Below are 22,572 nucleotides of genomic sequence, written 5' to 3' on the forward strand. Positions count from 1 at the left end.
AAGAGCTCCATCTTGAACACGGTACAGCAGCCTAGCAATACGGTCAGAGAACAGGCTTCAGCGTTAGGAGTCCTGGGCTCACGCTCTATTTACTAACTGTGTCATCTTGCACAAATCCTTTAACTTTGAAACCTCAGCTCTACTGTCTATAACCTCCAGAGAGTAATGTTACCTCCTCCTGATGCTGCTGTGAAAACAGAAGAAAAATTGAACACAAAGCACTTATCACTGCCTGGCAGAAAGTCAGCATACTGGACATGTTAGCTATTATTACTATTTTATTGCTGTTATGATTACTACAAAAACTGGCAAAGTAAGCATGTCTTTTATACTTGAATTCTATCTTCTTGGGGAAACATGAAATACAGGACAAAATTAACTCTTTTAAAATAATCCATCATATCTTTGTCACTTTGGCAGAGTATATTTTAGTACTTGGCCTCACCACATATGATCTCTAAAACCGTGGCAATAGAATCATATCTTAAGTATACAGAAAAGCTTTTTAGTAGAAAACATAGTCCTAAACTGTCTCCTCCCAATTAATCTTTATTGAGCATGTTTTAAAGGATATGTGAAGATATGGAAGCATCGCATGCTGATTACATCAAAAGCACTGCTAATCTCTCATTGACATTCCAACAGAATTAAGTGTTGGATTGGTATGGTGCAGCCTTAAACAATAGTTTGATTTAAATTACCCTCCTCTTCAGAATATATATATATATATATATATATATATATATATATCTCTCAAAATTTGTCAAGAATGATGCACCTTATATAAGAAGCAAAAGATGTTAAGAGGTATCGCATGCAGTTTTCTACACACAACAACAACAAAAAGGACAAGATAATACATTTGACTAAGGCACACTCCTCTTTGAGCTATACTGTAGGAGAAAGAATGATCCAGACTGCCATCTGTATTGACCAGTACAACTGAACTCATTTCTCCCTTACTTGGTTTGACTTGGCTGAAGTTGAACATCAGTAATTAAGAGTTGGTATAGTAGTTGGAATCAGCAGATGTGGGAATAGTCCCAGCTTGGCTAACTAAACTATGCCACCTTTCAAAACTCATTTAAGCCTCTATGGGCTTCAGCTTTCTTGTCTATATTTGTGATTGTTTGTTTAATTAGGAGATTGGACGGGATGTTCTTTAACTTCTACAATTCCCAAAACTGCCTAAGGAAAAGAAAAACATGGAAGCGTACGTAATAAAATCTTTTGTAAGGTTGAATGGTTGGGGCTTCCTTTAGATTCATTTGCATCCAGATTTCTTTACAATAAATAAAGATAGCTATGTTCAGAGCCCTCTGAAAAATAAAAGAGATGGGAGAACCACTTACACCAGACACTAGGGCTCGCTCTTCTGTTACTCTGTCACAAACAGACAATTGTACTGTTTCTTCTCCCACGGAACAACGTTCACAAGGGCAGAGACTGTCTGCTCGGGTCTCTGTTGTACCCATCCCATCACCTAGCACAGTAACCATCACAGAGGAGATGCACAATAAATATTTGATGACGGAATGAATAAAATATTTGATTTGTACTTAAACAAACAGTTTCAAAGATGATTCACAGATAAATGAATTTAAAAGGCACATTTCCCTGACTCCATATAGCATGGATTCAATGGCATTCCAAACAAAAAGAAGTCAACAGCTCTATTGTCTCTTTTTCCCTTGCTATTGCATAATAAGACCTGAGCTGAACCATGAAGTCATTCCTTCACAGATAAAAAGCAGATTAGAGAGCTTGAGTGATCGATGTGGAATTGACTTTGGGAGAAGATGCAAACAAGCTGGCTCAGGAGAAAGAAAGTGACACCAAAAATCACACACATTATTAGGGAAACATCCAAGAGTACTGGTTGATCTCTGGAAAGCCTGCTCTGAATCCAGGGTTTAAAGCCAGATTAGCACAGCTCTGCTTAGTTAAGCAACAGATATTGCCTTACTCTTTACATATCTGGACTTTGAGTGTTTTACCTAAAATATCCAACCTGGGACTATGATCAGCAAATGTCTAATAATGAAGACCATTCTCTTGGAGGAGTGCTCTACCAAAGAAACACAGAGTGGGAAAAAATGAGTCAAAATACCAAGGTTAATCACCAACGTTGAGATGGTCTATAATAAAACAACCAAACAGCTGAACTATGATATAAAATGAATAATGGTGACAAAAATTATTTTTTAATGAGGATGATTCAGTGTTTTAAAGAGTCAAATTATTCATCTTACTTTCCAACCTAGATGAATAAATATATATTGTTTCCATCTTATGTTTGAAAACTAGTAATTATTTCTCCAAAATCACACTTAGCTTATATATATACATATATATATATATATAATACTTCATGTATCCCTCCATTAAGATTTTTTAAAAAGTCTATTCCAAATAAAACTCTCATATAAGAGATCTACAGAGATCAAGAAACCAAAGTTAATTTTAAAGTCTGAGAAAATTTTAATAACTTAGTAAAAGGGTATCTGTCATTTGCTATATGCTGCAAAGACCAACTAGGAACATATGCATTACTCTATTGAACTTAACTTTTTTTAAAATTGTTAGTAATTTGCTTACTCTACTCACTTTCTGAAACTACACTGTAGTCAGCTGCCTAAAATGATAAGCAAGGCTGGCAAAACAAAATCAGAAAAAAATTCATTTAAAAAGCAAAACACTTGGCTGTTCACACATTTACTGTCTATCTCACTAGGATACAAACTCCTTTAAGGCAGAATTGATCTCATTCTCTTGTATACCCAATGCCTAGGACAGTGCCTGGATCAATAAATGTTACTAACATAAAGTAAGAAAGAGACCTCACCTGTAGAAACACTCCCCCACAAACTTCAGTTTGTAAGGATGCTACTGAAGTGACCTGGGCATCACTAAAGAGCATAGTCTTAGGACTTGTGAATCTAATAAGAGTCATGGACTGATCACTGTATGGTAAACAGTTCTCTGAAGTAAAACTAAATGAACATCACATCTATGTTTTGCTTGGAATCTAGGAAAAGAAGAAACAAAGAGCACAAATCTGCCAGGGTTATAGTGAGAGAGAGAGAAACAGAGAACGAAGCTAGGAATGGTCCTAGCTACTGGGGCTTGAATTCTTTTCAGAGCCAGGACAGTCTTCATTAGTCTGGCTTCTGGCTTCCTTTGCTCTGAGCATGTGCACACCAAGTTACTCTCTGATCACTCATTCATTCAACAATTCTTAAGAGCTTATAAGGGGCCAGCAACTGTGTTCAATGCTAAGTACACAATGAGCAAGGCCATCCCTATCCTCAAGAAACTTATAGAAGGAAACATAATTATAATAAAGTTTTATAATACATCATTGTCACAGATTACCAATTTAGTTTCCTGTATATCTTGGCTCGGGGCGGGGGTGGGGCGTAGATCACACAACTAAGGTATGCTTACCCCCCATCTTTTTCTGTTTTTTTTCTTTTTTAATATATAATTTAAGATCTTGTACATTTGGTTAACCTCAGGCAGTTACCTAAAACTAGATAACAGGATTATAACTGAGAAATTGATAATTTTTAGAGATGAAAATTAAAGAACAGTCACTGAATCCATCAAGTTAGTAGCATTCCTAGTAGGCCTTTCTTAACAAGAAAGCAGCTTCCTTCCTTTTGACATCTTTTTAAAATTTCAGCACAACATATCTTATTCACAGAAAGGACACAGACCATTATTATTTATTATTATTTTTATTACTAGTTATTAGTAGTTATTGAGTATTTACTACATGCCAGGAACTATTTCATTTATTAAAACTTAAAAATTAGTACCACAGCCTTTAAAAATTAAGTGTTCAAACAATGAATAATCCACCAATGTTCAAACTATTTAGGTGTCAAATGGTAAATATTAATTGATTTCTGGTGGTTTGTAATTTTATCGGGACTTCACCTACATATACTAATGCATTCTGTACCCTAATGCTACACCATGGTGTTGTCCATATCCTCCAAGAAACATCATACCAAAAAAATGCTTTTAACTGAAACATACATTTATCGAGTACCCTCTGTGTGCCAAGCACCAGGCTAGGTAAATGAGTAAGACACAGCTGTTGCTCACAGGGAGCCTTTAGCTGAGTGGAAAGAACCAACTGGCAGTCACAATGCAATGTGGGAAGTTCTGTAAGAGGACAGGCCTGGGATGCCACAGGAGGGGTGACGGGGCCAGTCAGGTGTGATTCCCAGAGAGGGGGGACCTTGTCTGTGTTCCGAAAAACCAGAAGCTAGGGGGAGAACACCCTTGTCTGCTACAGCCAACCGGAGTTGTCTCTAATGAATTTCTTCCTGTGTGAATTTCACATCTACCTGTCACCTTTTAAAGGACTAAAATTCTGAAGAGTGGCTCCCCACAGGTTAACCACTGGTTGTGCAGCTGCCCAGCCAAAGAAGTCCTGCCAGGACCAGGAGGAAGATTTCACGCCTGTGGTCTCTTGACTGGTGGGACTGAGAGTTAACCTTGGTAAGAATGGCTTCTTTATAAAATGGAGACTGTTTTACTCAAGTTAAAATGGCTTGTTACAGAAGTATCTTTGTGTTTTTTATAGTTTGTACCAAAGAAAAAGAAAAACCAGCAACAATTTATTTTAGCCATGGCGGTTTCTACGTTTTAATTAATTTAATCCCCCAAATCACCATGAACATTCCCTTCATTTATCTTGAGACAGAAGAATGAGAATCATGACCTATATTTATGTAGCTTCTGTCTCAGAGGAATACTAAGTACTTTATGGATATTTTCAATTAACCCTGGTAATTTCATTGTGATCTAGATAAAAATGAGACCTTTGCTTATGGGAGAGGGCACACACTACCCATCACGGATGCAGCATCAAATCTGGAAACACAGACAAACTAATTCCACTGATTAACCCAAAGTAGAGGGAAAATGAGAGGAAGAGAGAGGGAAAGAGAGGGAGAGAGAGAGAGAGAGAAGACCAGGATCATCACTGAGCAAATTAAAGTAAAAATTTTTTATGACTAAGGTTTTTTATGAGAAAGTTTTAGATGAAGTACAATCCAATCATTTCTTATTCTAAAAGTAGGAATGGATAGCCTCAGTTTTCTGTTTGACAGATCATAAACAGTATCAAACTACCATTATGGGTGGTATAAACTTTGTACTTAGAAACCTCGGACTACTTTTATAATGTACCATCACATCAACCATATCTATTAATACAGATTCATAAAACTGAGGGCCTAAAGGAAAGACAATTTAATATACGTAAAAAGTGAGGTCACTTCTCCACCCACCCAAAAGTTGAAAAATACCATGTGTTAATCTTTCCTTATGCATTTTTTAAATTGTTCTGATGAAAGCAAATCACTTTTATGAATTTAACAAATATGAGGAAGAAATATAATGGGCTTATAATTTTTGCTAACAATATAGTACTACATAAACACAAGATATTATTACTAAACTAAATCTGAGCTTAATGAATAAGTGAAGACTTTCTTCCAATTAAGGATTTTTTAAATTTAGTTTTCATTAATAGAGTAAATACAGCATTATCCTAATATTAAACTTAAAAATAATTTGTCAGAAGCCTTAAAAAGTGTTCCAAAATATGATTCTCTCTGATCTTCTCTAATCTTACTTTTAAACTTGATATCGTCTATTCTTTGGGCAGGAGGTATACTTGAATAGGATTAAATGTTCATTTTAACAGGAAATGCTCTTTTCTACTTCACTCAGTTTTTAAATTAACAAACTAGTTTTTTTTTTGGTTGGCCTATTATTTATTCACCATGTGAAAGACATTATTCTATGAACTAATCAAACAAAACTTTTATTATAAGTTCTAGCAAAGTACTAATAAGGAACACACAGTGCATAGGTAGTTCAAATATGAACGATAAGAATGTGCCATCCAACCAACCAAGCTCCTCACCCCAACCAAGAAAAAAAAGAAAAGCCAACCTGATTTGTCCTCTGTGTCATCAAAGTCAACATTGAAGGAATGGCCACTATTACTGATGATTTTAGCTGAGCTTGTGTCATACTTGATACTAAGAGGTCGGAGGGAAGAATCATATTTCACTTCTTTGGTTTTAATTTCAATTGGAGATTGTTGATCTCCATCAGCAATAGGGAAAAATTCATTCCAATGAATAGGACCTTTAACATATAGGACCAAAAGAAAAGGACTGAATAAGTTATTTCATTCAACAAATACTTGTTGACTGCAATGCACTGTAGTTGACATTGAAGAAAACACAAAGATTAATAAAATACGATCTTTACCCTCAGCACTTTAACATCTAATTGTTTTGTTTTGTTTTACAAGACCAACTGCTTTTATTATAGGTATGGAAACTTCCTGGTTTGCCTTAATTCATCTTCAGAATTAAACTCACCCTTGTAGACAAAAGAGCAAGTAAGTTTTATAAAGTACTTCACAAATGCCTGCTACTGAAATAAAAACAACAGTACAATTCATCATTGAAAACAATGAGATTCAGTCTCAGCTCCAAGAATGAGCTGTGATAGCTCCACAGGTCAGGTTTATGGGCTGAAAGAACTAACGGAGCTGAGAAAGCTGTGTAGCAAAAAAGGGTGTAGTTCTTTAAAATGCTCTCCCCACTTCTATCACTCACTGTATCTTCACATGTCACCCAGTCCTCAGCTCAATCTCCTGTGAATGTGCAACAGGCAAACTAAGGAAATATGTAAATTTTTCACATATAAAATGACTGCACCATGTCAGGAAATGTAGTATTGTTGGTTTTCTGCAGTAGAGTCAGGCAACAGTTTATTTCTCTCTTTCTATATTTCAGAAGGTCCTTCCAGGGTTGTTTTGCCAATATTACATTTGAATTCCAATACAAGGTACAATTGTCATCCCGGTCCTCATTCACAAAGTCAAAATCGCGTCAAGTTCCCGAATCGAACACATGTTTGATAAATTGAGGTGTAGCAATAAACTGACAATTCCCTTGTCTACTCTCATTTCTCTGGGAGACTCATTCAAGTTCTGCCTCTCAAAATCAACAGCAAGGTTGCAGCTTCAAGTAAGCTCCAAGCCAGTCTACAGACTTTACAGGTTAGACGTTCTTATTTCCTCCTCTACTCTGCCTGCAATTTACACCCCCTCCACCAGGTCTGTAGAGCACGGCTGCTGACTAAGCTTTTCCCTACTCCACTAACCAACTAACTTGATTTCTCTAAAAGTCAAGTACTAACTAAAATGACACAGCATGACAATGAATTAAGCATTTGTTACTAACAACAACAAATATTTTTTTAAAGATAAGATTTAGAATGAAATTTCAAGAAATGCAAATATATCACAATTATCAACAGCTTCAATCTCTAAATCTAACGCTCCTTATTACTCTTCTTCTTTGCAAAAGAAAAAGCATAAATTCTTTCCTTTACATATGCTTCAGGTACAAAAAAGTCATAGCATGAATACATAACCACACACATAACTTAGAAATTGTTCTCTTATGAATCATACACTTTGGACTTGAAAGCAACTTGAGCATCAAAAGTCCTTCGTTACATCTTATTACAGAAAAGGCATTGCATTTCCTTATTTACTAAGTACTTTCATTTACCTTTCTAACACTCTTTTTGTATACAATCTCATCCTTTTTTCATGTGAAAAAAATGTTCTATTTCACTGCCCCACAAGTATGAGTTAACCTAATGAGAATCGGATTTCAAGTATGCAACAAATATGTCACAATATATTAACTTTTTTCCAATCAGGAAAGAGCATCTTTCTCCTCTTAATTCTTTTATGCTCCTATTTCCAGTCCTTTATAACCAGAACTATTTTTAAAAGCAGAGGCAAGCCAAAATAAGATAAAAATAATAGCACTTTACGTTAGTCAATATTATCTATTAACCATGATGGTAGGTTCATTTCCCTTGCCTTTTATGTGCAACGTTAAACCCATTTAAACATAGTTATAGAGATATACAGAAGTTCTTCCATTGATTCAGGAACTTTCTGAATATCCATAGAGATAGGTAGTTTTCAGTGATTGTCACATTTCCTAAACTAAACTAATAAAACTGTCAAAGGTTTGTGGAAGAAGTTGTAAGCTGTTTGTGAAGGTGGTAACCACTTTTAATGCCTCACTTCTTGATGTTCCATTTTATCATTGCTACTGTTCCCAGATAAAGTTTCCTTTTATCTGCTCATTCACTGCTCTTGCCAGTCTAAACTGGCAAGCAACAAAACTTGCCCAGTCAGGATACAACACATTTTCAATAGGATTTTGCCAAAGATGATCTACTTAAAGGTGTGGTCCTGAGAAAGCTATTGAATCTAAAAGCAGGGAATGGTCCCACAATTCTTAGCCGAAATACAAAATCACTCCTTGTTAATGGTTTTTCTAAGATGAATTTTTTTTTTATGTTTTCAAATTTTCATTTTTTTCTTCGGTTTTCTCCAGTTTTATTGAGATAAAATTGACATACAGCACTATGTAAGTTTAAGGTGTACAGTATAATGATGTGACTTACATACCCCATGATATGATTACCACAATAAGTTTAGTGAACATCAATCATCTCATATAGATACAAAATTAAAGAAATAGAAAAAATATTTTTTCCTTGTGATGAGAACTCTTAGGATTTACTCTCTTGACAACTTTTATATATAACATACAGCCATGTTTATTATATGCAGCATGTTGTGCATTAAATCCCTAGTACTTATTGATTTTATAAATGGAAGTGTGTATCTTTTGACCACTTTCATCCAATTCCCCCTTGCCACCCACTCTGGTAATCATAAACCTGATCTCTTCTTCTCTAGGTTTGTTTGTTTGTTTTTGAAGCATAATTTACCTATGTTAGTACCTAGTGCACAACACAGTGATTCAATATTTTTATACACTTTAAAATGATCACCATGATAAGTCTACTCACCATCTGTCATCATACAAAGACATTACATAACTTTTTACTTTAGGTAAAAAGTTTACATAACTTTATTCCCCACACTGTACATTTCATCCTCGTGATTCATTTATTTTGTAACTGGAAGTTTGTACCTCTTAATCTCCCTCACATATTTCTAAGATGGATTTTTAAAATTTCAGATGCACTTCAGTGGAGCCAACATTTTCGAACATATTAAAGAGTAATCAGTACTCATTGACTGAAAATACGCTTCTCCTTCCTAATCATAGTGAGGGCACTGTTAACACCCAGTGACTATTAAATAACAATAACAGAAATTATTCCAGCAGAGAGGGAAATTTAAAAAAATTGGTTTTGTAGGTTTTTTCCCCAAACATAAATTGAAAATTAGCAAAATGTAAGATTATAATTGTAGTCTCAAAGAGAAATCCACCAAAAGTATACCTTTCATTATTAAAACTCTTTCACCTGCTGCCATTTTTTAACTGGCAAGTTAGTCATAGCCTCAAAAAGGCTACAATTAGAAATGAAACTTTTCTGTTTCTTTGTGAAAGTAAGCTTTCTATAAAATTAACTATACAGTACTGCTGAATAATATGCATGTTAATCCAATAAAGTATTATTATTATTACTATCATTATTCTCAGACCTAATTTTGACAGTGATTCACTGTAAAGCTTTCGTGGTGTCACTTTGCAAACATTTCAAATAATGGTTATTTGAAAATAATCAGTTCAGTTTAATATAAAAACAAGAAAAATGGTTTACTTTTGATAATTTAGGATATACAAGAAGAAAAGTATACATCTTATTATTACTGTTGGTTCCATCAATAAACCCCTTCTTACCAACGTGTTACAATGTCAATGATCCTTTGCTAATTCCTCAGTCTCTGAAAGGATGTGTAGAAGAAGAAGAAAGCATGCAGACGTACCTTAAAATATAACTTCATTTCTAAGAAAGAACCTAAAAATCTTGCTAAAACCAGCAGTACCAGTCAACCAATTGCAAGTTGCTGTGGGAATATTTTATAGTTAACAGCTATTAAGAAAGTTGCGGTACATTGGTTGACAAGAAGGCAACGTAAATCTTCAATGTTGCAGTTCAAGTCATTAAAATTTCTTAAGTATATTTTCAAATATTTTCCATGATTTGTTTCCCCGTAGAGATAATGAGCTTAGAAGACTGAAAGCAAACTTGTCCTCAGTTCATTGAAATATGTCCTCAGATTTCTAAACTCGGTGACTTTGATTGATAAGTAGTTACTACTAGAGAAAGTTTTCGGCTTTTCAAATGAAAGCGAGGGGACATATCTGAAGATTTCGGGGTCTGGGGTATCGTGACAGGGCTAACGCACGCCAGCTCATCCCCACTATCAACAGCCTCCGAGACGCTTTCCCTGTCCACGCACGACTAAGCCTTCCCTCCGCTTCCTGCGTTTGGCTCCGGGGAGCGCTGCTCATTCGAAAGACAAACCGAAAAGTTTCTCGCCAAGTGTGGATTGGCAGAGTTTGGTCGGCTGACTCCGGGAAGCGGGCGGTCCCCCTCGGCCGCCCCCGGCGCAGAGCCCCCCTCCCTCACCCCTTCCATCCGCGGAAGGCGCTCACCATTGTGCTCGCCGTATCCCCAGCTGTACCTCGCCATGGTCCCTCGGGGTGGCAGGCAGAAGAAGAAGTGGCGGGGCAGCGAGCAGAAGGAGGGAGCGGGCCGGGCGAGCGAGCTTGCGTGGGGCTGGCGGGGGCCCAGCTTATGGCGGGGGCCGCGGGGGACCGGGAGAGCCCTTGAACCCCGGGGCCAGGGCGCTCTCGGCCTCGTCCGCCAGGGGGCAGTGGCGGGCAGGGAAGTCGCCCGCGAGGGAGGGAGAAGGGGCTGTGGGGTGGGGGACGCTCGGAGCCGGGCTGAGTCCGGCGGTGCGAGTCCTCTCACTGTTTGAACTCGGGAAAGAGATAGTGCTTGATAGGAAGGCGGGGAGATGGAGAGGGAGGGAGAGAGGGAGGAGGGAAAGAAAGAGAGAAGGGCTTCCAGAGGGGCTTTCCTGCCTCCTGAGAAGCGGTCAGCCTAGAGAGGCAAGTGTTGCCCAGCGGGCCCTCCAGGGAATGAATGAGCCACCCAGGCCGGGAGGTGAGGAACCGGCTGGAGAAGTGAGTAGGGCGGGGATGGTCGTGGTGGCGGTGACTGCAAGGACAATACAGCCCAATAATGACAATGATAAGAGCCACAAAAAGAATTCTGCTGCTATTTATTACGGACTTACCACAGACCAGGGTCTTAGCCAAGACGTTTACCCGCATTTTCCCATTAGATCCTCACAACAGTCTTTTGAGGAAGACACCATAAGTTCCCAATAGTTAGGAAACAAGGGAATGAGGCTTAAAAACTAACTAACCGGCCCCAAATCAACGCAGCTACTTGGAGCCTAGAGGTCCCTCTTAAAGAGGAGCCGATCCCCACCCGCCCATTCTTGCTGCCCCCTTTCCCTAACGCTCACCCTCTGAGCGCCTGTGGCTTGGGGAGTGAGGGACCCAAGCCTGGTTATTGATACTCGGCCCTGAAATTCTGTTGCCCTTTTGACCCTGCAGGGATGCTTGGTAGGCTTGCTGCCCTAGACGGACGACGGAACTGACTGCAGAGCCTTGAATTTCTGTCCTCGTGTGGGTGTTCTGGACTCCCAATGAAAAATAAACTGTGTGACCTGCCAGGATTATAATTACTGTTCCAGCCATGTAAGGGTTTGAGTTAGGTCTATGTGAACTTTCAAACTGAATTGTGCAGTGCTACTTATAGACAAACTAATGCAAAGAGCTTCTTAATTGGCATGAGCCTTCCATAAAAGACTTAAGAGTGGCTGTTTAAATATCTTTCATTTTCTCTTGCCATCCACATCGCAGCTGCATAACGTGGCAACTGCAAGTCCCAGGAAGTCCCTCTTTGGGTAACCACTGCATTGTTCAGGGACCACTAAATAAGGATCAATTTGAACTATTCTTCTTTAGACCTGACCTAAATACCCCATAGTGAGCCTGTAGCTCCTTCTGCTTATATAGATCTTTTTTTTTTTTTTTTTTTTTTTTTTTTTTTGTGGTATGCGGGCCTCCCTCTGTCGCGGCCTCTCCCGTTGCAGAGCACAGGCTCCGGATGCGCAGGCTCAGCGGCCATGGCTCACGGGCCCAGCCGCTCCGCGGCATGTGGGATCCTCCCAGACCGGGGCGCGAACCCGGTTCCCCTGCATCGGCAGGCGGACGCGCAACCACTGCGCCACCAGGGAAGCCCATATAGATCTTAATGAGGTTAGAATGAAACAGAAGAAATGCTGCACTTCATATAGCATTAAACACAATAAACTTTATGCTTCTCTTGCACCTAGGAGAAGGCCTAGGCTTCCATATTCCACATTCTGTGGCACAACTGGGTTCATTTATGCCAAGAATATAATAGGAACCAAACTTTTAAGAGTAAGGTCTGATCTATATTCATTTTCACCACAGAAGACAATATGCATATATATATTTATATACACACACATATATGGGTATATATAAAATATATAAATACAATACATATAAGATACATAAGAAATATATAAGTATCTTAAATTTATTTAAGCATGTTATCTTGAAAAGTTAAGTCTGGGTTACTTAGCTAAGCACCCTTATTCTCCACTAAGTCTGTAGATATAGTTGGAGATACATGTATGCACTGTATGAATGCAGTGAAAGAGATCGCGAAAGCTCAGAATTCCATGAGCCATTTTCTCACGGTGCCCTTGTCTCAGATCAACTGTCTCATATTTTATAAACCCAAGGAACCTCTCTGTAAGGAGCTTAGTATACCCATTTTCAGTAACTCAGATGATTAGCACATCAAGGTGAATAATGCTCTAAGTAAATGTCAGTTCCTAATGCTCAAGAATAGTTCTTGAATGAATGAATAAATGATTGAATGGACCAAAACTGTTAAAGAAGTTCCAATTAGTGGGCTTCAAATCTTTCCTTTTACTGCTTGCGTACACAATTTCCTCTGGCTTGAATGTATTGTGTAGTCTATCCAATTTTCCAAAAGAGCAACCTACTATTGGAAACAATCAAATAACCATTTATAGAAACTGGTTAGATCACCTGTAGAGCATCCACACAATGGGCTACTATCAAGATTTTTTTTTTTTTTTTTTTTTTTTTTACGGTACGCGGGCGGGCCTCTCACTGTTGTGGCCTCTCCCGTTGCGGAGCACAGACTCCAGACGTGCAGGCTCAGTGGCCATGGCTCACGGGCCTAGCGGCTCCGCGGCATGTGGGATCTTCCAGGACCGGGGCACGAACCCGTGTCCCCTGCATCGGCAGGCGGACTCTCAACCACTGCGCCACCAGGGAAGCCCTACTATCAAGATTTGAAAAGAATGAAGATCTCCATGAACAGAGATGGGGTGAGTTCTGGGACAGATTTGGTGGAAAAAAAGAGGAAAAAAAAGCAAAGGTGCAAAAGAGTGTATATAATATGCTACATTTTTTATAATTTTAAAAAAGAGAAATAAGAATTTGTATACATACTTGCAGATTTTCTCCAAAAAAATTACGGAGGATAAACCACAAGTTAACAAAAATGGTTCCTTATAGAGGATGGTTGGGGATGGGGTCTATAGGGATGAAAGTGAGATTTCTCAGTATATCTTTTTAATTTTCTAATCATAAATGTTTTATATTTTCAAAAAAATTAAAGAGGATTAAAAAAACACTAAAATTTAATTTAGGCAGAAACAAATGAACTTAATTGTATATTAATGTGATAATATAACCACACAGAAAAAGAAATAGGTTTTGAATAGAGTACTCTGGCTATATAGCCTTAATAGAGTATATTACATATTAAGAAGAACTGCAAAACAATCTTGAACTTTACTGCTAGATTTAATTTTGGTAGTAATATCAGTGTTGTTATTGTGAAACCATTTTTGTGTATACTTCTTATATTAAGAAAGAACAATAAGTTAATATACTGATAACCTCTGGAACCAATGCTTTTCACTCTGCTTTATACAAATATGAAATGGCAAAAGCTAAGAAGAACACTGTGGTACTAGATTTGAATATTCTGTTCACTGAAAGATGCTAAAAGCAGTAACACCCCAATGCCAGTGAAGCTAAAAAAACAAACTTTATGGCTCCTCACTTATGGACTTCTTATAAGGCCCTATACCTAATTTTATATTTGTAATTTTGTATTCCTCTTTAAAAAAAAAGACAATTCCAAAATTATATTAGCTTCAGGCTCCACAAATCTGCATCTACCTCTTGCTATGGGACACCTGGCCCCCAGATTTTGATTTCTGAACTCCTTTACCCTTTACAAGGAATCAGAGCCCCTTGGAGAAGTGGCTGGTTTCAGAAATGGAACAAGGAAAGATCAAGGTGAGAGCCTAGAACATATTTTTTATGCCAGAAAGCTAGAAAGTGATCAAATACTAATGAGTCAAGAGAACGAGACACAAGCCACAGAATGGGAGAAAACGCTTTCAAAAGATATATAATAAAGGGCTGTTATCCAAGATATACAAAATACTATTAAACCTTAACAATAAGAAAATAACTTGATTTTTAAAAATGTGCCAAAGAGCTTAACAGGCACCTCACCAAAGATATACAGATGGCAAATAAGCATATAAAAGATGTTCCACATCATATGTCATCAGGGAAATGCAGATTAAAATGAGATACCACCTATTCAGAATTGGTGAAAATCCAGAACACTGACAACACCAAATGCTGGCAACAATCTAGAGCAATAAGAACTCTCATTTACTGTGGTGGGGATGCAAAATGGTAAGGAGACAGTTTGGCAATTTCTTACAAAACTAAGCATACTCTTACTGTACGATCCAGCTATCACACTACTTGGGATATACCCAAATGAGTGGAAAACTTTGTCCACACAAATACCTGCACATGGATGTTTATTGCAGCTTGATTTATAATTGCCAAAACTTGGAAGCAACCAAGATGTCTCCTTCAGTAGGTGAAGAGATAATTAAATTGTGGTACATCCAGACAACAGAATATTATTATTATTAAAAAGAAATGAGCTATCATCATGAAAAGACATGGAGGTAACTTAACTGCATATTTCTAAGTGAAAGAAGTCGATCTGAAATGGCTATATACTGTATGATTCCAACTATATGACATTCTGAAAATGACAAAACTATGGAGACAGTAAAAAGATCAATGGTTGCTGAAGGGGTGCTGAGATGAATAGGCAGAGCACAGAGGATTTTCAGGGCAGTGAAACTATTCTGTATGATACTATTATAATGAATACATTTTATTATAAATTTGTTCAAATCCATAGAATGTAAAACACCAAGAATGGACCCTAATGTAAACTATGGACGTTGGGTGATTATGATGTGTCAGTGTAGGTTCATCATTGGTAGCAAAGGTACCCTCTGGTGGGAGAATGTTGATAACGGTTGAGGCTATGTATGTGCGCTGGTAGGGGGTATTTGGAAAACTCTCTGTACCTTCCTGTCAATATTGCTGTGAACCTAAAACTGCCACCCAAAAATAAATTATAAAAAAAAAACAGACCCATAAAATAGACGCATAAAAAAACTAATGGGGTCATGTAAAACACATACACACACACAGCTCCCACAGGAGCTAGCTTCCAGGAAGTCCCACTGCCAGATTTGGGACAATTTGGCCACCAGAAGAATAATGATGATAACACATTAATCCTCTCCTCAAATATCTATGAGTCCATAGTGATACAGAATGAGAGAGAGAGTGACAGAGAGTGAACTCTTTATGAGAGAATACAGATGAAATGATAGAATTTTAAACAACCATTTCTGCAGGCCAGTATTTCAGGCAAGAATCAGTAATGGGCGCTAAAACTTCTGGGTGAAAGGTTTGGTTATTGGTGAATAAAATATTCACACAGTCTAGGATTAAGAGACAAAAGATACATAACAACAAAACATAATGTGTGACCCTCAATTAGATCCTAGATTGGGGGAAAAGCTGTAATAGATGCTTTGGGGACAATTGGAGAAATATAAGCATGGACAGCATGTGGTATTATTGAAATGATGTTAATGTTCATAGGTGCAATGATGGTACTGAATACTTTCGGAGATGAATGTTAAAGCTATAAGGCTGAAGTACCTTGATGTCTGCAACTGATTCTCAAATGTCTCAGTCAATAACTGGTGACACTAGTTGAGGCATGTTAGGGTGCTCATGATGCCATTCTTAGAATTTTTCTGTGGGTTTTAGTTTTTTCAAAAGAATTTGGGGGGTCAAATCAATGAACCCTCAAGTCAATGAACCTAAAAACTTGCTAAGTTAACTTTTATAACTTTGTGTGGACTTTCTCCTTAACAAGGAGCCTCTCTCTGTCTCTGGGATCACAGCCATCAAGTGTAAACAAGTAAAGTGAGATTAACGCTGGGCAGAGAACCCAGGTTATGGTCATCAATTCCACTTCACTCTTGAACAAGTTAGATCCGGTACAAGCTTCCTTCGCAGAAAAACATGCTTAGGTCACCTCTCCTCAGTGAATCAGATACTGTATGTATAAGAGGCACTTGTAAATTACAACTCTAGCCATACAAATATTCAATTAAGTATAGTAGCATATTAAAGAAATATCAAGGTATGATTTAAAATTCTTTTGTTAGGGGACTTACGCAGATTCTTCCTCAGAAATACACATTTTTTTTTCCCCCAGGGATTCTTTTTACAAATTCTACATGTGAACTGAAGTGGCTGTTTTCATCTGACTTTTACCCAGCAGGAAACTGACATGAGCAAGGTTCCTCATTCCTCAGTTACCTAGAGAGGCAAGCCTCACTGTCAGGAACACGGCCCCAGTCTGCAGAGTCCCAAGTCCGAGGTGCTCTCATTTTGTACCCATTTCCTTCATTCATCAAGTCCTGTGATTTGCACAGCTATGACTGATTAACCACAAGACTTGTCATTTGATTCATTTGATGTCTGGTGGAGAGTGTTAATTTTATGGAGCTGATACTATATGTGGTTTCAATTTCTTCAATTTCCCATTCCTAAGGTTATGCTGGGGTTAGAATTGCACAAGGCAAGCTCTGCAGATTACACTGAGGCCCAAAGGGGCTAAAGGTCTTCCTCAAGGGACAGAGGTTTCACGCTAGGATGAGAATTCTCGTACCAGAATTGGAAAGGTGACTACAAGGAATAGCCTCTTAAGTCACTTCTCAAATTATAACTTTCAGAAACTAGAGCAAAACATTTTGTCCCATATTGTCAGACAAGAGCACATTGCTAAAACCCTGCCTGCTATATTTTTGTTCTTTCGTTTAATCTCACACTGTTTTCTACAGTAACAGAAATGTATCCATACCCTATTTTATAGTACTTTGTGTCTTATTTGAACATATTATAATAGTAGATAAAGTGTGAAAAAGGAGAGAGCTAAGATTACTTAAAAGAAAATGAAGCTGTATAAACATCAGAACAGTGTTAAAAAGTCCAGATAATTCATGCCAAAATAATAATTCAAAATAATTAACTAAAAGAATTTAGTTAATTGTTCCTTGGTTTGGAATGAACAAGTCAATGTCACTCTACTCCTGCCAACTCTCTGAAATATAATGACAGAGAGAAATTAGGGTGCTGACAGACATTCTGTCATCAGCTCTTCTAAAGTTTATTTATCCTTTTCTGTCCTCTAGGAAAGGACAGTCTATTCTATCAAGAACGATTCCCATATCCCCATCTCAGCACCAAGGAAGGCTTGATACATCCTCACTCCAATAAGTTCCCTACCTGGATTCCACCATTCCGCCACTGAAAGCTTGATGCACTAGCCTTGGACACCTAGGAAAACCTCCCACTCCCACCAAACACATACCATTATATCCTTTATTAACCTACGTTACCAACTCCACTCCTTCTTTGTCACTGCCATCAGCATACTAATGTGTTCTAGAATTTTCTCTCTTTAGGAAGAAAGTTTCTCGCAGAACATACATACAGCTCCCATCTGCTACCCACCTGTCCTCTCTGGTGTTCCTTGAGTTTTTCTCTCTATACTCAACTATATTAGTAAGGTTTCTCCAGAGACACAGGACCACACACTGCACACGCACTTGTCTGTGTGTGTATGTTATAAAGACATTTATTATAAGGAACCAGCTCACACAATTATGGAAGCTGACAAGTACCAAAATCTGCAGGATGAGCCAGCACGCTGGGGACCCTGGAGTGTCCATGGTGCAGATCCAGCCTGAAGGCCAACAGGCTTGAGACCCAGGAAGAGCCAGTGTTTCAGTTCCAGTCCGAGGGCCATAAAAAGCTAATGTCACAGTTCACAGGCAGTCGGGCAGGAGGAATTCTGTCTTACTTGGGAAAGGGTCAGGCTTTTTGTTTTATTCGGGTCTTCAGTTGAAGGATGAGACCCACACACATTAAGAAGGACAATCTGCTTCACTCAAGTCTACTGATTTCAATGCCAATTTTATTCAAAAACACCCTTGCAGAAACACCCAGAATAATGTTTGACCAAATATCCTGGCACCCTGTGGCCCAGTCGAGTTGAGACATGAAATTAACCATCACAAAAACCTTTAAATTTGGGGGGGCTGGGGCTTTCCACTAGGATCTCTCCTCTCTCTACACTCTCTTCCTAGGTACTTCTATCACTTTCTAGGATGTAATCTACATATTTCAGCTACCTCTTCCAGCATTATCCAAGTTTTACATATTCAACTATTTACATTAAAAAAAAAAAAAGTAGGAATTCCCTGGTGGTGCAGTGGTTAAGAATCCGCCTGCCAATGCAGGGGACATGGGTTCGAGCCCTGGTCCGGGAAGATCCCACATGCCGCAGGGCAACTAAGTCCATGTGTCACAACTACTGAGCCAGTGCTCTAGAGCCCGGGAGACACAACTACTTAAGCCCACGTGCCTAGAGCCCATGAGCCACAAAGAAGAGAAGCCACCGTGATGAGAAGCCCACGCACAGCAACGAAGACCCAACGCGGCCAAAATTTCATTAATTAATTAATTTTTTAAAAGTAAAAAGAAAAGTGAAATTTGTTTAAATGATGTATCTTATTTAACACAATACATCCAGAATATTGTTTCAATATGAATAGAAAAATATTAATGAGTGTGCCAATTATCAATTTATAATTAAATTGATTAATACTGAATTAAATATCATTATGAAATTCAGCATTAATTACTGCTCTGTGATAAAGGAGCTTCAAGAATTTCTTTGCAGCAAGCACAATGTTAATGTTTTTTCAGTAGAGGGACATTGCAGGAGGGGAGACTGGTTTCCTGGTTCTGGCGTGCTACATTTTTTGTTTTCTTCTTGCTCCTCTTGGGCTGCTGGCAGGAACACATGTGGGTGGACTTGCAGGGGCACCCTGGTCCAGCCTCACACCCAGAGTGTGCAGTCCCTTGGCAAGCTCACAGCCTCAGCCCCAGCCCAGTGACCGTCTCACTGCATTTCCTGAAGCAGGCACCACATACCCCAGCTCTCATGCCACCCTGCTGGCAAGCAGATGCCCCAGCTCCCTGTGCACACCAGCCCACCAGCCTCAGGCAGCCTGCACCATGACGGTGTCTGCCATGGTGCTCTTGACCCAGACCTGTGCATTCTAGGCTGTGCATCACCCTGCCAGAGAGTTGGTGCCCCATGCTCCAAGTCCCTTTGCAACCTGCATGCCAGACTTATCCCACTGTACCCTGGAGGGGCGTTTTCTGCTTGCCTGGCAACCCTGGACCAGCTCCTATCTGGGCCACCCTTTAAACTCCTCTGCCATCTAGTGGGCTGCAACCACACTTCTCCAGAGATATGAATCCTAACCTTGGAAAGGAGGCCAACTACCAAGTTTGTCCTTCCTTCAGAACTCTCCCTTAGCCTAAGGGTATTCCTTAGCATTCTCCTTTACATCTTATTTCCTATTAGAGTTAATAATTCTTCACAGTAAGGTAAACTTTTCTTGTACAAGTTATTGTGTGATTTCTGTCTCTTGGTTGGACCTTAACTGACACAATATATATTTTACATTCTTTTCTTCTTACTAAGTGTTCTAAATCTGGTTTGTATTTTAGTGTTACAAAATATCTCAATTCTGGCCAGCCCCTTACAAGTGACTGATGGCCGTATGTGGTCAATGGCTACTACACTGGGCAGCACAGTTCTAGATCTCCCGAACTGATTCAACTTCTGCAACTTCAGGTGTCCAGAATGGAACTATTTATTCCTCTCCCCATCCCAATCTCCTTCTCAAAAATTTTCCTATCTCATTAAATGGCACCACCACACACTTGGTTGCACAAGTCAGAAGCTTAATACTCATACTTCTTGCTTGTCTCTTTCTCCCCTCACCTCTAAATGTTGTTGATTTTGACTCCTAAACAATCAGTTAATATGACAAAACCAGAAAAGAAAGAAAACTATACTTTAAGAATTAAATCCAAATCCAAAAGATGTATAATTTTATAAAAGTTCTTATGCCATTCCTTCCTAATCAAAATTTCAGTTTCTTAAAAAGTATCAATATTCCATATTAATTAGGATGCAGTGAAATAGGCATGTTCATACTCTGTTGGTAGAAACGTAAAATATATGATATTTCTGGAAACAAGTTGGTAACTTAAATCAAGTATTTTAAGTATTTGTAATCTTAGATCTTATTCCTAGTCATGCTTTCCAAGAAAATATTAGGAGATTGCTCAAAGTTTTATGTAGAGGGATGTTCATCACAGTGTATTTATAACAGAAGAAATCAAGAAACAACGGAAATGCTAATGATAAGAAGACAGTTGAAATAACATCGAACATCAAAAAGATGTAACTTTAGAAAGATGTTAAATATACTTAGTATATATGTTTACATTTATAGATTATACACTTTTATCTAAAGAAAAATTCCAATTTTTAATAAACAACAGAGTATATTTGCTTAGAAAAAAAGGTTGCCAAGAAATATATTTAAAAAAATCTAAGTGGTGGAATTTATTCATTGTTCAAAAATACTTGTCAGGTTCCCTCTATGTGCCAGACACTGTTTTAGGTACAAGGGATATAGCAGCTGCACTAGCCAGCTTCCAAGATAGTCTTCAATGATCCTCACCTGGTATTCAGCTCCTTTTGTAGTCTCCCCTTCTTCACTGAATAGGACCAGCACGTGTGATTTTAAAAATACAGTGGGGGACTTCCCTGGTGGTGCAGTGGTTAAGAATCCACCTGCCAATGCAGGGGACATGGGTTTGAGCCATATGTTTACATTTATAGATTATACACTTTTATCTAAAGAAAAATTCCAATTTTTAATAAACAACAGAGTATATTTGCTTAGAAAAAAAGGTTGCCAAGAAATATATTTAAAAAAATCTAAGTGGTGGAATTTATTCATTGTTCAAAAATACTTGTCAGGTTCCCTCTATGTGCCAGACACTGTTTTAGGTACAAGGGATATAGCAGCTGCACTAGCCAGCTTCCAAGATAGTCTTCAATGATCCTCACCTGGTATTCAGCTCCTTTTGTAGTCTCCCCTTCTTCACTGAATAGGACCAGCACGTGTGATTTTAAAAATACAGTGGGGGACTTCCCTGGTGGTGCAGTGGTTAAGAATCCACCTGCCAATGCAGGGGACATGGGTTTGAGCCCTGGTCCAGGAAGATCCCACATGCTGTGGAGCAACTAAGCCCATGTGCCACAACTACTGAGCCTGCGCTCTAAAGCCCGCGAGCCACAACTAATGAGCCCGTGTGCCACAACTACTTAAGCCTGCATGCCTTGAGCCCGTGCTCCACAACAAGAGAAGCCACCACAATGAGAAGCTCACGAACCACAACGAAGAGTAGCCCCTGCTCTCCACAACTAGAGAAAGCCCGTGTGCAGCAACAAAGACCCAATGCAGCCAAAAATAAATAAATTTTTAGAAAAATAAATTAAAAAATAAAAATACAGCGGAAGCAATAGTGTGTAACTTCCGAGTCTAGAGCATAAAAGACACTGCAGTTTCTCCCTTGATTTCTTGGATCATTCAGTCTGGGGGCAGCCAGCTTCCACAGCTGAGGATACTCAAATAGCCCTGTGAAGAGATTCTCCTGGAGAGGGTTTGGGGTATCCTGGCCATAGCCAGCACCAACCTGCAGCCACGTGAGTTGTTTGCAAGAAAACCCTCCAGCCCCAGGCAAGCCTTCAGATGACTGCAGCCTCGGTCAACATTTAACTGAATCTCATGAAAGACCCTGAGCCAGAACCATCAAGCCAAGCCACTCACAAATTCCATACCCACTGAAATCACGAGAAAATAAATGATGAGTGTTATTTGGAGCAAATAAATTTGGGGGTGATTTGTTATGCATTAGAGAACCAATATAGCAGCAAACAAAACCAGATAAAAATGCTCTGCTTTTATGGAGCCTACATTCTGGCAGGAGGAGACAGATAATAAGCAAAGTAAATACATATATGGGATGCTATATGGTGATAATGGGATAGCAGAGAAGGAGGGCAGGGATGTAGGAGGACTTGGAATTTTACAGAGGTAGTCGTGGAAGCCCCCCACTGAAAAAAAAATGGCATTTGAGAGAAGACCTGAAAGAGGTAAGGGAGGAGCTTTGCAGCTATTTAGGGGGAGAG

The 22,572-nt window shown here is 38.8% G+C and overlaps 1 protein-coding gene across 2 annotated transcripts in view; it reads right to left on the bottom strand.

The window, feature by feature from the left end:
• CA13 (carbonic anhydrase 13) overlaps positions 1–10,645 on the bottom strand; it is a 30,901-nt gene extending 20,256 nt beyond the window's left edge. Inside the window, exons 1-2 of one of the 2 annotated variants that reach the window (XM_007120451.4) lie at positions 10,545–10,645; positions 5,977–6,174 (exon numbers count right to left, since the gene is read on the bottom strand). In XM_007120451.4, coding sequence (XP_007120513.1) covers positions 5,977–6,174; positions 10,545–10,581 — 235 coding nt within the window. In that variant the 5' untranslated portion in view covers positions 10,582–10,645. The remainder of the gene's footprint in view (positions 1–5,976; positions 6,175–10,544) is intronic. The other variant, XM_024126930.3, reaches the window with a different exon arrangement.
• Between the last annotated feature and the right edge of the window lie 11,927 nt (positions 10,646–22,572).

The sequence above is a fragment of the Physeter macrocephalus genome, chromosome 15 (genome assembly GCF_002837175.3).
Source record: "Physeter macrocephalus isolate SW-GA chromosome 15, ASM283717v5, whole genome shotgun sequence".
Classification (NCBI taxonomy): domain Eukaryota; kingdom Metazoa; phylum Chordata; class Mammalia; order Artiodactyla; family Physeteridae; genus Physeter; species Physeter macrocephalus.